This window comes from Myxocyprinus asiaticus, chromosome 18 (genome assembly GCF_019703515.2).
Source record: "Myxocyprinus asiaticus isolate MX2 ecotype Aquarium Trade chromosome 18, UBuf_Myxa_2, whole genome shotgun sequence".
In the NCBI taxonomy this organism is placed as follows: domain Eukaryota; kingdom Metazoa; phylum Chordata; class Actinopteri; order Cypriniformes; family Catostomidae; genus Myxocyprinus; species Myxocyprinus asiaticus.
In genome coordinates, this window is record NC_059361.1 from 12,746,650 (window position 1) to 12,763,357 (window position 16,708).

General features: G+C 36.9%; 1 protein-coding gene across 7 annotated transcripts in view; it reads left to right on the forward strand.

Moving 5' to 3' along the window:
* Window positions 1-1,908: 1,908 nt before the first annotated feature.
* Window positions 1,909-16,708, forward strand: part of LOC127455943 (Friend leukemia integration 1 transcription factor-like) — a 37,777-nt gene continuing 22,977 nt past the window's right edge. For 2 of the 7 annotated variants that reach the window (XM_051724134.1, XM_051724136.1), the window contains exons 1-5: window positions 1,909-2,025; window positions 4,728-4,841; window positions 14,038-14,249; window positions 14,456-14,610; window positions 15,371-15,574. In XM_051724134.1, coding sequence (XP_051580094.1) covers window positions 4,770-4,841; window positions 14,038-14,249; window positions 14,456-14,610; window positions 15,371-15,574 — 643 coding nt within the window. In that variant the 5' untranslated portion in view covers window positions 1,909-2,025; window positions 4,728-4,769. Of the gene's footprint in view, window positions 2,026-4,727; window positions 4,842-5,232; window positions 9,401-14,037; window positions 14,250-14,455; window positions 14,611-15,370; window positions 15,575-16,708 lie in introns of those variants that run through there. The other 5 variants (XM_051724135.1, XM_051724138.1, XM_051724140.1 and 2 more) reach the window with 4 other exon arrangements.

Below are 16,708 nucleotides of genomic sequence, written 5' to 3' on the forward strand. Positions count from 1 at the left end.
AAGCAAGTGAATGGTGGCCAGAAATCTTAAGGTCCAAAAAGCAGATAAAAGCAGCATAAAGTAATCCATAAAACTCCAGTGGTTAAATCCATCTTCAAATGCTATATGGTAGGTGTGAGTAAGAAACAGATCAATATAAGTCCTTTTTTTTTTTAATACCATAAATCTCCACTTTCACTTTCACTTTTAGGTGTAAAAGTAAAACTAAACAGGCGCCACATATGACTTTCAGATGTGAAAGTAAAAGTGAAGTAGCGTTTTAATAAAACAGGACTTAAATATTGATCTGTTTCTCACCCACACCAATCATCCTTTGAAGATATTAATTTAAGCACTGGAGTCTTATGGATTACTTTTATGCTGCTTATATCTGCTTTTTGGACCTTCAGATTTCTGGCCACCATTCACTTTCAATGAAAAGACCAACAGAGCCGAGATATTATACTAAAAATTTTGTTTGTGTTCTGCAGAAGAAAGAAAGTCATGTGGTATATGTGGTATGGAATAAGGGTGAGTAAATGATGAGAGATTTTTCATTTTTGGGTGAACTATCCCTTTAACTTGAATTTTCAATCTAGTTTTGGGGTCATGGCCTGTAACGAAATTATTACATGAAAAGCCATAAGAAAAAAACACATATGATTCTTAAGATGTATGGTAACCCTTTTTAAGCCTCCATGTTGCCCCTTACATGTGTAATTATTGATTATAATAGTTATAACTATAGAAAACACAAGCATCTCCACAGTACATATGTTGCTCATTTTGTGTTGTAAATGAGTATTCTTTAGTATTATGTAGGCATACTTAAACAGTTAATATTAACCCTAATCTAAAATGTCAACCAATTAACAATGTAATACCTTATATATATATATATATATATATATATATATATATATATATATATATATATATATATATATATATATATAAACAACTTTAAGATCACTCAGACATCAGTTTTGCACACCTAAATTAGGCGTGACAAAACCTAACCTAAACCTAACCTAATTGACCCGCCTTCAATTTAGATCTATTTGGAGCCAACTAAGTGTTTGGTTCCAGTCAAACGTTATGCACCAGCAGCTTTCCCCACTGTAAACCTGCCGATGTTTCTTTGATGGAGTTTTCGGGTAGAGGAAATGGAGTTAGTGAAGTGAGCAGGGTCAACCTAACAGGAAAGAGATGCTCTCAGGAGACGAGTGGATATGACACGCGCCCACATTGAGTGCGTTCATCCTGGTGTGATGGTGATTCCACGGGGAGCCATCACAACAACACAACACAAAATAAATTAAAATAAAATAGCCAATAGTCAACAATAGTCAACAAAATATTAAATAAAATATCATACATATATATAAATATATATTATAGTATAATAGCATAGCATAGATTAGAATAGAATAGAATTAAAATAGCAAAATATGAAATAAAATAAAATAAACTACTGTTTCCACTGTCTTGCTTTTAAGACAGAACGCTTATATTACAGGACGCCAAAAGAGATGTGTCAAACTACAGGCTTCTTGAATTAAATTGTTGTGCTCTGTATGTTCATATAATAAAAATAAATAAATAAACAAATGCAACTCTGAAAATGTATGTTTAACGAATAGGCACTAAAAGATAGGTTACAGTAGTTGAATCTTCTATGGTGCTTATTGCTTAAAAATACATTTTTAGGGTTTCTTCAACTTGAATGTCCACCTGCAAGCAAAAGAGCTTCACGCTGTCTCCCTCTCTCCTTCTCTTTTATGGTGCTGTTCTCATTTCAGTCTGATTTCCCTTATTTCATGGTTCAGTGGATGTGCAGTTGCATGCGGGGTGAGTCCGTGCTCTCTCATTGGTCAGCAAGCCGCCTCTTTTTCTTTCTCCATTCATACATCCCTCCTCTCATCCACACATGTACGCCTCTTCTAGATAACTCACACTTATCCATGATAACCACTTTCTCATACGGGACTAATTAATATAGACTGGTTCAACTGTTGAATTTAAGAGTAACGAGTGACAAGACAGGTGAGTATGGGCAATGGGTATGCTATGAGTTTATGCACAGCAGAGGGTGAACTTGCTTGGGCGAGTTGCATCTGTTTTACCTGCAGTAAGTTGTTTTTCTTCCCAGTTGTTTACGCCGTTGTTGTCGCTCCACAATCGACGCTGCTTCGTGCTTTTCATTTGCGAATGGTTGCGAATGGTTCGGAGTACCTTATTTGCTCTTTCGCTTCTTTGCTCGATTCGAGCGTGCTGACAGTCGAGAAGGATATGTAATTGGATGGATAACACGTTCTCATTAGGTACGAGGCTCCAAATGTAACACTAGAGGCTCACGGTCCTCATCGGAGAAGAACCGATGCAGTTATTTAACAGTCCTCTTGAGCTTCCAGTCACTTAATTGGCAACAGATGCGGAATTCTATGCTCTTTTACCGTTTAGAATTGGATGCATTTGGGAAAGTTTATGAGCCGAGTCCAGCTCTCGCCCGCAAGAGCCCGAGGTCTAGCACACGAGGTTCCATGCGAATATAAATTAAGCTCATTTAAGACTCGTGATTTATTCGATACGGTCAGTATGTTCAGGTACCCAAACTGGGAAATCTCGTTTCTTATCGCGATCACAGACAACAGCTGAACGCTTTTCAGTTTCCATGCTGTGTTTGTGTGTATGACTTTTGTCATTTAGGCTACTATTCCATCATCCTTCTACAAATTTCTTTCAGAAATACTGTAGGCTATTCAATCTCAAGTAAAATTTGTTACCGGGGTTACACATAATTATGTATGTAAATGGCATCGAATATTGTTGCTTTACAGCTAGATACACAAATTGATATGCATTGATGGAAAAGAAATGTGGTCTCACACTGATCAAGTGTTTCGGGAAAATGGGCTACCCTGGTTGTCAAGACAGGTCTTTCTGATAAACCCGAGCCCTAACCACTGAAAAGTTCATTTATGTAGGCTACACCAGACTGCAATGGTTATTAACTGTTTACTATTCTGCAATTGTTGATAACTTCTCACATTTTACGACCAAACCTCCAAAGAAGGATAGCAGAGCAGTACATCTTTAACTCTCGATTTGTTGGCAACGTGTCAGTTGTTATTGCACAAAGCAGGATCATTTATGAGAAACAAAGTTCTTCAACGTTTGGCGCACTTTGTCTTGCTTGTGTTTTGATATGGTAATCAGTTATTTTCATTGTGTTTATGAGCTGTTGTGGAATTTTAAATAATGCTAGTGGCAGCCTGCTCTGTAATTGCACTCTGAAGGAAATGCAAAAGACACCGTCCCCGAGGTGCTCTTTCACCCGAGACTCTTTAAGCTACACTTATTAAAGCGAAAAGTGTTTCAATATGTGGCTGGTCTTAGCAGGAACGTGAAGGGGGCTGAGCTTAGATTAACTTCACTAATGCACGTATCTCTTTAAAACAAAATATATATACAGGCCTACAGTAGCCTATATGAAGAAATTCAAACGAAAGAAAAAGAAGGGAAATAGGAGAGCAATAATGTGTGAAACTGAATTATTGTGTGTATATTGTAAATACATTATTATTATTATTATTATTATTATTATTATTATTATTATTAGACTATTACTGTTTTACTGCCATCTTTAGTCAAAATTCTGAAGTCAAATATGGAAATGAAGGCCTGTGCAGTCAATAAAAAAACTATTTTTGTAACCTCTGGAGGGATGAAAGGTATAGGCTACAGTTCTTCAACGAATAAATGTAGCTCCGTTTAACCGTGCCCCAGTCGTGTCCCTCATAAGCTCATGAACCAGATCTGACCTCTCTGCTTGGTCTGGATGTTCTTTTACGGGGTGGAAAGCGAGGTGCCCAGAGTACTCACAATAGCTGCTGCTTTGTTGATTTTTTATTTATTAATTTATTTTGCGTCAGTTTTATAGTGTATGCACTCATAACACATAACAAGGTTCATTATATACACAAAGAACGCAGATAAGCAAACCCTGATAACGAAAAAACTGCTTTTTGTCGAAAAGAAAATATCACTATAGGGCATAAGGAAATATATTTCTTAGAATCCGAGAAGCAAATACATTTCGAGAGGAAATGGCACGTTTATTTATTTATGTACTGATGTTAATCCGAGTAATTCAGAATTTTATTTTATTTTTTTTATTTATTCTTTTTTTTTTTTTTTTTGAAAATAAATAATTTAAATAGCTTTGTGCAGATCTGTGAAACGGCGTAGAAACTAATGAATGCTGAACACCGAACGAAATAAAATAAGGAAGAGATTCGTTGCTGCTAACCTATCAGTCGTACTGAAAATGTTAGGACTTGTTTCATTTTTTAAATTGTATCACAAATTTAATATGAAGGCTAAAATCAAGTTAAGTTTTAAAACTTTAAGACTATTTTTGGGGGGCGAGGATGCAGTTCTTATTACAAGTTCCTAATAGAAGTGTCAGTTAGGTGCTCCAGATTCTATAATAATAATAATAATAATAATCATCATCATCATCATCATCATTATAATCGTAATTATTAGGCTATTCTTCTTCTTCTTCTTCTTCTTCTTCTTATTATTATTATTATTATTATTATTATTATTATTAGTAATAGTATTAATAGTATTTGTTGTTGTTGTTATTTTATTAATTATTTATTACTGCACTGGGTAAAGTCTAATTACCTCTTTGATGACCTGTGGAATCTTATTTATTTATTTATTTATTTATTTTAAAGTGCCGTGAAGTGAACATCACACATTTCCGGGCTCTCTGTCCAATGAAAATGTTTCAGACCGTCCCTGACACTTCGTCTTACGTCAAGGTAAGACAACATCGTCACTATGAGCAGGTAATGTCGGAGGAAACACTGGAACTTCTTACTTTCCTTGATGACGAAATAAATGACTTGTCCCGGATTCCACTCTCGTTATATTTAACTATATTTTCCAAGATGAATTATAAATGCTATCCAAGTTCATGGACGTTTACTTTGATGTAAAGTTTAACTGATATATATATATATATATATATATATATATATATATATATATATATATATATATATATATATATATATATATATGGCCATTGAACTCAGAATTCGGCCATCTCTGACTTTCTTGAATGTTGTTATTGCACATTATTCTCTCTCTCTCTCTCTCTCTCTCTCTCTCTCTCTCTCTCTCTCTCTCTCTCTCTCTCTCTCTCTCTCTCTCTCTGCATGCTCTTAAAGAATGTAAACATTGCAAATGGCTGACATCTGTTTTTGCAATAACTAAACCTAACCAACCTTGCATAGGAATGTTTCTGTATAGAACATTTACAGCCATTCAAATTTGGTCTAAAAAATCTCTGCATATGGATTTGGGTCTGCTGTATGCCAATGATGAACCCATACAGACTGAAGTTTATGCACATTGATTATGCCACTAATCATACTGGTTTGCTCACTTTCTGGTGCTAACATGGGTTTGTATGCCTCTATGCAGTATTGTCACTGTTCATTCTTTTAGAGACTGAAAGGCACACTGGCATATTTGGAGGGTTATTTATGGCAAAGTGCCACTGCAATAACTTTACTGTATCAAAAGGCTTAGTGCACTGCTTACAGACAGAGCCATGAAAATGAAGTATTGTGCCTACTAAAGTCAATCATTATATCTTTACAATCAGCATACTTTGCAGAGCCGAGTTGTTATGTTATGGAGACTTATTGCCCCTCTGCATAAGGGAGCTTTTCATGCAGACGCTATAGTTTGTGTTCCTCCAGAGAGGGGCTGAGTTTCACAGTCCCACGAACAGTCCTTGATTTGTTTCGAGACATTAGCAGTGGAGGAATGTTGAGGGGAAAACCTCTTTGAAATCCAGCTTTCTCTACAAGAACTGAAGTTCAGTGCATGGCATTGGATTTGCACTATGTACAAAGATAAAATGCAAGCAAGAGCAAGATTTATGTATGCATGTATGTGTGTGTGTGTGTATTTATTTATTTAATGTCACCCTTGATGTGTGTCTGACCACAACCCAAACAATGCATGGTCCTTGTATTTCTATAGTTTTTGGTATAAAATATATGCAAGGTCTTTCAGGTGAAAGGCCCCATTTTGAGTTATTTGTTGGGGTTATATTCAGGGTTATTTAACAAATATGTTTCACATAAATATCATTTTTGAGCATTGTAGCTATTGGGCAGAATATGAGCGGGAAAGGGATTTACCTCAGCACGCCTCAAAAAGACCAGTTTCAGAGAAATCGTCAGCTTCATTCAAGCGAAGCCACAGTCCAGCAAGTGCTTTTGTTTGGTTAAGACTGGGTGAGACTGGAGCTCTCCAATGAAAATAAATCTCAAATTAATAATGGCCTGGAGCAGGAGGCCAGACAGTGTGGTGGTGTGTGCTGCAGTCTCCATTTTTTAGAGGTGCATGTCTTTCTCAGCGCATGAGAGGGAAGGACTTGTGATGGTCTTGTGCAACCAGAGAAGCATGATCCCTATCAGGATGGCCTCTTGATTAATATATCTCGAATGTTTGTCACAAAACTCATAATTCAAATGCCCTCAAGATCTTTCAACACCATTATCACATATAAGCCATAGCTGTAGACTTCAATAGATGTAAATTTCTAGACCTGTTGTCGTTATGTAAAAGTCAGTTTACCACGTTGTTCCCACACCGTTTTTTTCTTCATTTTTTAAGTCGAGGAAGCCTCTGGTCTACTCTGCGTTTGTCTTGCTCCAGCACTTTAGGGTTTTTCCAGTAGCTTTGGGCCACTGGCTTCCCACAGGTCGTGGTTGGGAGAAATGCCTGGCTGTCAAGCTTTAGCGTTGAGCCAGATGTTCTGTGGCTCCCTACATAAACCAACATGCATCTGTTTATTGGCCTTCCAAAATGTTTGTTACCGCTGGACTCATAATGACCTGGGCAAGTGCCATGCAGGAAAAGAGAATGATTTTTCTAGGTTTAATGATGCACCTCACAAAGATGTTCACTCCATAACAAAAAAAAAAAAAAAAAAAAAAAAAAGACAATTAATTTAGTTTTGACATCTTGAGAGTGATAAACATATCTAGGAACAACATGCTAAATATCTAAATGGTGAATGTTCAGCTACCAGAGCATGATAAAACTGTTGTCAGCAAAGTTCTTGCAAGTTACATGATTTATATCCAGCACAAACTCTTGACTCGACATTGCGGTATAGGCTACTTTGCATAAAATTATTCCTGTGTTCACTATTTATCTGATATATTATTCAACTTCAGGTAAAGAGACGTCTCATTTATAATAATCGAGATGGAGACCATAAAACATAATTATACTGTGATTAGTGACCCCTCTCTGCCAGATCTCCGTCTCGTCATGCGCTCAGAGATAATGGTGTTTTAATTAAAAGAATGGTGGAGTCTACGTGGCCCCTCTAGGGAAACATATGTTTCAGCTATCAGGTCCCACGCTCTGTGAAAATTATGTCCACCCCTCCACTGCAACGTACATATACACATGTCCCAAAACCTTATATGATTATCCAAATTCTAACTAGCTATTACTTAACCATAAAGTAATGGTGAATTGCTAAGGATGAACCGTTAGCTCCGACTAAAACCCTTCTAAATTCCTCTTCTTTTGCAATCTCGCCTTCCTCTATTTGTCTTATCTGGATATCCTACTCTCTCCACTGGTATTCAAGAATGAAGAACACTGAAATATATGTCAACACTGTTTATTTGAATTAAAGGAAAGACCCTGACTCGAAATGGTTAAACAAGGTGTCTCCGTTAATTACTGTGCAGGCCTCAGGCAGGAGAAGCCTTGACCCCTAGCATGATCCAGATGTGGTGCTCTCAAGGGGGCCTCTCCCCCTCTAGACCCCCAAGTCGCAAACAGAACAAGCCAGCCGGCGCAGACTCAGTCTCGCTCCCCTAGGCATGGCCCCCATCGGTCAGGGGGTCTCAGGATCCGGGGGTCTGGTCACGTTCTGCGCTGGCTTTGTGACTGGAGTTTGCTCGGTAATAACACGCCGGAACTGGTGAGAGCTATTTCAGAGTGCACCGAAAAATTGTAGGGGGTGGAGATTTACTCTCGCTTTAAGGCTAGAGAGGGAATTACAAGGACTGTATAATATTACACACAATAGCACATAATAATTAGGCAAAAAAATAAATAAATAAATAAATAAAAAAAAATGACAGTGTATTTGACAATGCAGAATTTATGTTAATACCGTAATAAATAATACTGCGTAAATAAGTTTTATTCCTTTACAAGTAAAATATGTGTCCGTTAGGAATGTAGACTATAATAGACACAACTGCCCTCATCGCCCATGAGGACATGAAAAATGTGAGGCCATATGCTATTGATTTTTGAGAAATGTTGAACAGGAGAGGTAAGAGCCTCGCTATATGGTCCATACATCCTCAGAGCGCCACTCTTTCTGGAGATACAATTCATGTGCATTCAGAGGTGCGCAGGAGAACAGGCGCACACGTGTGGAGCAGACTGACTCGGCGCTGCGGGCTTTGCTTTTATTAATGGATGCCCATTTCAGGATTGAAAGAGACTACAGAATTTTGGAAAGACTTTCCACATTCTTCACCATAGGTATAGATCCAGCTCGCGTTTTTCCTAAACAGAGGAATACCAAGCCTAATATTATGGTATTGAATTCGCCGATTCATTAGATGTGTATATTAGGTCTAATACACTGCAAGGCTCTAACCGTTTGTATTAATGTAAAAAATAAAATAAAAAAAAATGTGTTGCCTAAATCGGCTATTAGTGACGTTTTACTCATAAATCCGTTTGAGTCATTAGCCTATGTTAATTATTATTATTATTACTATTATTATTATTATTATTATTATTATTTTATTTGTCTAGTTTGTTATTTGACTTTTCTTATTGTTTTGCATTACTGTAAACATCCAAGTCAAATTGAAAATTGCTTTCAAAATGTGTATTATACCTAAGTTCGATGCGTTAATGTAATGTTTCTACCAAACATAAGCCTATGTGAAGAGCTAGCAGGCATTCTGTAAATATTTCCAGGCAAAACTTGCACAAAGGAAAGAAACACTATTGTTTTGGTGTCTTATCTCCTCGGGACAAGTATCCTGCTTTTGGGTGCCGTAATGAAGGAAGGGCCAGTGACACACACACACACACACGCACACACGCACACACACCACACACACACACACACACACACACACACACACACACACACGCACGGCTTCCTTCTCAAGCGCAGTGACTTCACTTCCCAAATTTAGAGGGAAAAAACCATCCGGCGAAACTGTCTATGTCTCTCCGCCACAGATCGAGGGCTGGAATTAATTCAGACGCGTGTCATGTTTGGAATATTGTCGGGCTCCACTGAAAATTGCGCAAAATGGATGGAACTATTAAGGTAAGAGTGGTGGAGAGGGCTCTTTCTGAGATGGATAGAGTTTGAGAACGTAAGACGCCTGTAGTTCTGCCTGTCTGAGGCTTTTCAGCCGCTCTGAATAGCGGTAACGGAGATTTCCTTCGGTTTTCCTCCCAAGTTTCCTTTTCCTTTTGGTCGAAACATTGCTGAAAGTCAAAAACTATCGCGGAGGATACGAGGCATTCAGACGGACTCTACATATGCACGAACTTGGACGCTTGAAGAAAACAACTTGAAACAAACGCAAGAGATTGACACGCTGTTTGTGATGGAATAAAATTGTTTTGGCAAGAAAGAAAACTAGCTACGAGTCGACTTTAAGATTAGAATAGCAAAAGTCCAGCGCTTGATGGGGTTGCTCAGGGTTCTCCGTATATTGTGGCGTGCGTGTGAATGCAGTGCTGTGGTTTAGATAAATCATAAAGCTTTATGCTGGCTGCGCAATTCAGTGGCACCGTGCCGAGGTTTTCCAACCATTCATATAGTCCAAAACCCGAGCCCACCCACAATAAAATGTTACTTCACAACCTTTTCTTCTTCTGATAGCTGACAATAAGCACTATACAGCAATCTTGAATAGGTTCTGTTGCGTTATATTGTGTTTCACTTTAAATATAAACTGCGCTCTTAATGCCATACATAGGCTACTTAAAATAATTGTGCACTTTTTTTTTATTTTCGATTGTTAGAGTCATGCAATATAGAATATGTTATTCAAGAAATGTAGCAACATCATCCTTTTGTCCACATAATAATGTGGGTGAAATAGGGTGAAAACGCTGATCTGACACACACACACACACACACACACACACACACACACACACACATAATAATAATAATAATAATAAATAAATAAATAAATAAATAAAGGCAATGATCACTGATTGACTCGTGATTGTTGACTCCTGGAGGAGTCCACAAATTGAAACACTCCTGATTATTATTATTATTATTATTATTATTATTATTATTATTCTTTTTTTTTATTTTTTTGTTTTTTGTTTTTTTTGCAGTCATATACTAAGTGGTTTTGGGTGTGGAATATGTTTGGGGCCATACACACCATGCTTGTGTTAGATTTTATCACGTTAAATAGACTGTTTCAATTGCAGAGGACATCAGAAAGGGGATTATTTTAATGCTGCAAAACTCGCTCAAAAGCATGATACAATTCTCGGTTTATGGTATTTAAATCATAAGCAGAAATATAAAAATGTTGTGCTTATGTTATGTTATCAGATGATGAGGACTGTAGTTATTGCCTATTATTATTATTATTATTATTATTATTATTATTATTATTATTATTAACAACAACAACAACAACAACAACAACAACAACAATGTCATAATATTTGTTATTGTTATTATTGTCATTATTATTATTAATATTATACTATTTTTGACAATATTAGCCTAAATATATTAGAATAATTAATCTATCATGACTTTGGAATTTGACACAGATAACTCTCTTGATTGCTTTTAAACCATACACTGTTACTCAACAATGGGGGGGGGGGGGGGGGGTTCTCAATCCACGGGTATTTCCTGTTCCACACAATCTGGTTTCCTGTCAGGTTTCCCTTTCCTCCTGAAACAAAAGACAGGAATGCCCTGTGTATAAAATAGCACTGTTTTGAATGGGTTCTGTACATCCCAACGTTATGATGTATTTTTTACTGGACAAGCAATGCTAATTCCTGGCAGTTATCCTGTATTAATTAGTCCTTAACATAAACAAGTCATGCAGTAAGAAAAATGATTATTCAATTTCTCATGTTAAATGTTCAAAACATTTTATTTTTTATTTATTTATTTTTTTTTTTTTTGAGATTATAAGATATGGTAGCACAAATGCTTCCATTAATTATTTATGTAATAAGTTCAGCTGTGCAAAGATTGGTTGTTGGTATTCCTCACCATAAATCTACAACACAAACCAGTGTAACCTTGTGTTTCTTTATGGTTCAAGTGAGCCATGCAGGCACGGCCAATTTATGGCCTAAGGAAAATGGCACCTTTGTGAGTATTTTAATCTTATTGTAACAAGAAGCTTGGCTCTGCTCTTGTAGTTATGCTGACCATTGCTTAGCACTCTGTTTCACAGATGATTTTGCCTGTGCGAGTGTTAGTGTGGAATTAGATTTTCCTATTTTTAAAACCCTCTGTAATCTTGGGAAAGTCTTACTGCCAATCATGAATTATATGGTGGAGGCTGATATGTCTGCGTGTAAGTAACGTGTAACAGTCATAATAGCAGCTCTGGCCTTATCTGGCACTATAAAGGCATTCCTCAACTCTGCCATACTAATCATGCCACAGTCCTGTTGGTGTGGGTTGTCCCGATACTGTCCACGGTCCACTGATCAAATTGATGACGACTGTCATGAAAGTTCAGAAAGCCAAAAGAAAAAAAAAAAGTACAACTAAATACTGATGGAGCATACCAGGATCCCCTTTCCATTTCATGGAGTTATTTTGTATTTTTCAGATGTACTGAATAGCTGCATTACAATTTGTAATGTAATATGCAAAATCCACTCTATCAAATTTGTACTTTGCTGCTGAGCATCTATTAGCCTTGCTTATTTCTTTATTTTTTATTTTTTCATTTCCAATAATGTGAATAGTGAATCTATGCATTCACTGTGTATACAATTCAGTGAAAGGGACTCACAGGTGTAATTCATAAACTTATATTTGCAGAGCATATAAAAAGAAAAACAGATAATCATATTGATTCTTGTGGTTCAAGAAAAAAAAAAAATAAAGAAAGAGAGAAACCAAATAAATATTTAAATGAAATGTGAATATTTGAGCAGTGAATGGGGAAAAGAACATGGAGACGATCGTATGCACGTGTAAACGCTGCTCTCTCCAGAGGGGCCTGTCTGCTGCGTTTGTTTTCTTTAATAAAACTACATCACCCCAGCTGAGCGCCTGCAATGAGAGCAAATGTAGAAGTGACCTTGGAAAGATTTTTTGCCTCTGCTCTGTCTCACATGTGAGTCATGAACAGGATAAAAAAGATGAGCCAAGTTTTTATTTTACACACTGGCAGTCATGTTTTGAAATTCTCTTTTTGAAAAGAAAAGGTTTAAAGGTGAATGTGAAGATAACTGTAATAACTGTTTAATAGTTGTGCTTAGAGAGTTGACCCTCAAACCTATTTCTTATTTTTATCTTAGCTTATTTTTTATTTTATATTTTTTCTATGCAACCTTGTATATAAATGGTTGAAGTCAACATGAAATCAAAATTCAACCAGTTTACTTTCAAATAAAAAAAAAAGAAGTTGTCTTATTTAATCTTTTTTTTAAAGTTATATCTTACTCCACCTCTACAAACACACACACACACACACACACACACACACACACACACACACACACACACACACACACACACACACACACACACACAAAACATTGCTTTATAGGCTGACATCACAGATCATCAAATTCCCCTTTCTTTTTAAACCCCTCACCTCCAACCTGTCTCCATTCTGGTATGTAGTAATGCCCACCTTTCACAATCCAATCAAATCCTGTTGGATAAAATTAAACCCTGCCCTACCATTTTTCCTCCTTGAATATTCTGTTTCACATGGAAATGTGTCAGATTAAGTCAAATGGGTTGTGACTGGGTTTTCATGCTTCATATTGACTTTAAGAATTTTTTCAAATTGTCAGCAGTCAATTACATTTCTTCATTTGCATCAATTATCAATGTTCCCAAACAGCTCTTTAACAAGAAACTAGACAATTGACAAATATGTGTGACTTAAAGGGATAGTTCACCCAAAAATGAAAATTCTCTCATCATTTACTCAACTTCATGCTATCTAAGATGTGTATGACTTTCTTTCTTCTGCTGAACACAAACAAAGATTTTAAGTAGAATATCTCAGCTCTAAAGGTCCATAAAATGAAAGTAAATGGTGATCAGGCCTTTGAAGCTCCAATAAGTAGATAAAGTCAGCATAAAAGTAATCCATACAACTCCAGTTGTTTAATCAATGTCTTCTGAAGCAATCTAATTGGTTTTGGATGAGAACAGACCAAAATATAACTGTACATCTTGCCATTGCAATCTCTAGGCACGATCGTGATTTCAAGCTCGATTACACTTCCTAGTGCTTGACGCATGAGCAGAGCGCTAGATGGTGCTAGGAAGTGCAATAGAGCTTGAAATCATGATCGCCAAGGAGACTGTTGTCAAGATGTACAGTGCAAAAGGAGTTATATTTTGGTCTGTTCTGAACCAAAACTAAATGGATCGCTTCAGAAGATGTTGATTAAAACACTGGAGTCTGATGGATTATATTTTCTGAATTTATTTGCTTTTTGGAGCTTCAAAAGCCTTATCACCATTCACTTGTGTTGTATGGACCTACAGAGATATTCTTCTAAAAAAATCTTTGTTTGTGTTCTGCAGAAGAATGAAAGACATACACATCTGGGATGGCATGAGGGGGATTAATTGATGAGAGTATTTTAAATTTTGGGTGAACTAATTCTTTAATATTAATTACACATGATGTAGTGAAATTAGTCAATTGCACAGTGCTATAATGACAAGCAGTGATACAGTTTCTGCCTACAACCCTCCAGGAGGCACTGTCAGTGGTGAGTGAAGACCAGTCTCTGTTTGAGCCTCCTTACGCTGCTGCTGCACCCTTACCCAAGACAGACATGACTGCGTCTGGTGCGCAGGATTACGGCCAACCACACAAGATCAACCCTATTCCTCCTCAGCAGGAGTGGATCAACCAACCTGTCCGAGTTAATGTCAAACGAGAATATGACCACATCAATGGATCCAGGTACAGCACCAAGACTTCAACCAGTGGCATTTAAAATTCTAATATCTGTTATCATTTGTTGACACAATTATCCTACATTGGTTAGTGGTTATTAGTCATTATTCTGTGGCCTCTCTCTGTCTCTGCTTTTCATAAATTATATCTATCCTTGTTTATTTCTCTATGTAAGTCTCTTTCTCATTTTCTCTTTCTCCTTGTTTACCCAGCCGAGAGTCCCCAGTGGACTGTAGTGTGGGTAAATGCAATAAGATGGTGGGTGGGACCGACACATCTCAGATGAACTATACTGGCTACATGGATGAGAAGAATGCACCACCCCCAAACATGACAACCAACGAGAGGAGAGTTATTGTCCCTGCAGGTATCCTCAGTTCTTCTTAACACACTTTAGAAAAAGAGCTGCATGTCCGCAAACTGTTATTATTGTTTGAAATTTATGTGAATACAATTAGGAGTAATAATACTTCCTCTGTGGGCTTGTGTACTGAATGTTTAGAGACATAAAAATTACACACTTTACCTTTAATCCATATTACTCTGTTTCTATGAAAGTACCAAATGTTTTTGTAAATGACTACATAATTGATTTAAATTCTCTACCATGACTGGTCAGACAACAATGGTTGTGGTGCTATTGTAATGTTCCCACACAGTTAAAGGAATAGTTCACCCAAAAATGAAAATTCTCTCATCAGTAACTTTCATGCCATCCCAATATGACTCCAGTGGTTTAATATTTCTCTTCTGAAGCGATGCAATCACTTTGGGTGAGTAAAAAAGCACTTAAATATTGATCTTTTATTCTCACCCACACCTATGACTGGAGTCATATGGATTACTTTTATGCTGCCTTTATGAGGTTTTTGGAGCATGAAAGGTCTGGTCACTGGTTCACTTGCATTGTATAGACCTACAGAATTGAAATATTCTTCTAAAAATCTTTGTTTGTGATCAGCTGAAGAAAAAAGTCACATTTGGGATGGAATGAGGATGAATATATTATCAGAGAATTTTAATTTTTGTGTGAACTATTCCTTTAAACCAATGAAAAAGATTTGGAATCTATCTAACCCAGAGTCTCCAGCTAAGTTACCTCTTTATTTTTGCATTTGCCTTTTCAGACCCATCTCTCTGGTCTCCAGAACACGTGCGTCAATGGTTAGACTGGGCCATTAAGGAGTATGGTCTTCAGGAGATCGACACAGCTATGTTCCATAACACAGATGGAAAAGAACTTTGCAAAATGAGCAAAGAGGACTTCTTGAGACTTACCAGCGTGTATAACGCGGAGGTTCTGCTCTCACATCTCAATTACCTCAGGGAAAGTAAGTCCACCACCTTTTGTATTCATTTAAATTCCTTGGCTAATTCTGGTATTTTAATTTAGCTGTCATTCCCTTAGTGGTGATGTCAGGCTTTGTGCAGACAGATAATTATTATTTTGTTTTAAACCATTAAGTTGGAACCATGTCTAAGTCTTTCTTTATGATGTGAGATGATTAACACATTGCAATATTGTCAAATATTGAAATAATTTTGTTATGTTTTCATCACATTATATGTGACATTAATGTGACTTGAATGACTTGAGTGATTTGCAATGATGTTAGTAGTGGAAAGTCCAAACTGTGCAATGCAAGAGAGTGTCAGCCTTATGAAGCATGACTATGAGACATTTGAATCAATATCAATAACTAACTCAGAGTAGTTGGAATGTTCTGACTATGCCTGATGGCAGATTGCATTAATGACTTCTAAACAAAATCAGCTTAATCTAGTTGAAAATTGCCCCCAAGACTTCTGAGAGCAGTGTATATATTTGTTTTTACAGTATTTACGAGGTGCCAAGCAACTGACCAATAAATTGTTACCGAACTATTTAGAAAAAAACTGTTATTAATTGTACCACAACAGTAAAATGTTTGGAAGGATTTGAAACTGTTTAATGCATGACTAGTCATGCTAGAAATTGAGCCAAAGTTGTTTAGTTTTGTTAAATTCTTTATTCCACATGCTTGAAGTCATTGTTTTTGCTGTGCCATGGCACTTGAACCACACTGAGAACATCAATCAAATGTACACAAATATTTTATAAGATATTTCTTTAATAGGTTTCACATTATATTTGTTTTGTATTCCATTTTGTGGCTCATACAGCCTTTAGAAAAAGGAGGGCTTCTGTGTTGCTCCACCTGCTTGACTTTTACTGGGTGCATTTGGTTTGGCAGCATCACAAATATTATGAATTTCAGCAAGCATCCCATCCAGAGCATCTCCCCCTGAGTGCTGTCGGCCTCAGACTTGGAGAGATGAAGCCCAGGTGCATGGCCTCAGGAGACTGGCCGGCGAGGCCCCTGCCTACACACTGCACGGGAAAGTTTATCCCTAATTTACAACAGAGGCATCTTGCCCCATTTCTCTTCCAAGAGCTTTCTTATGTTATAGCCCTGCATGTTTTG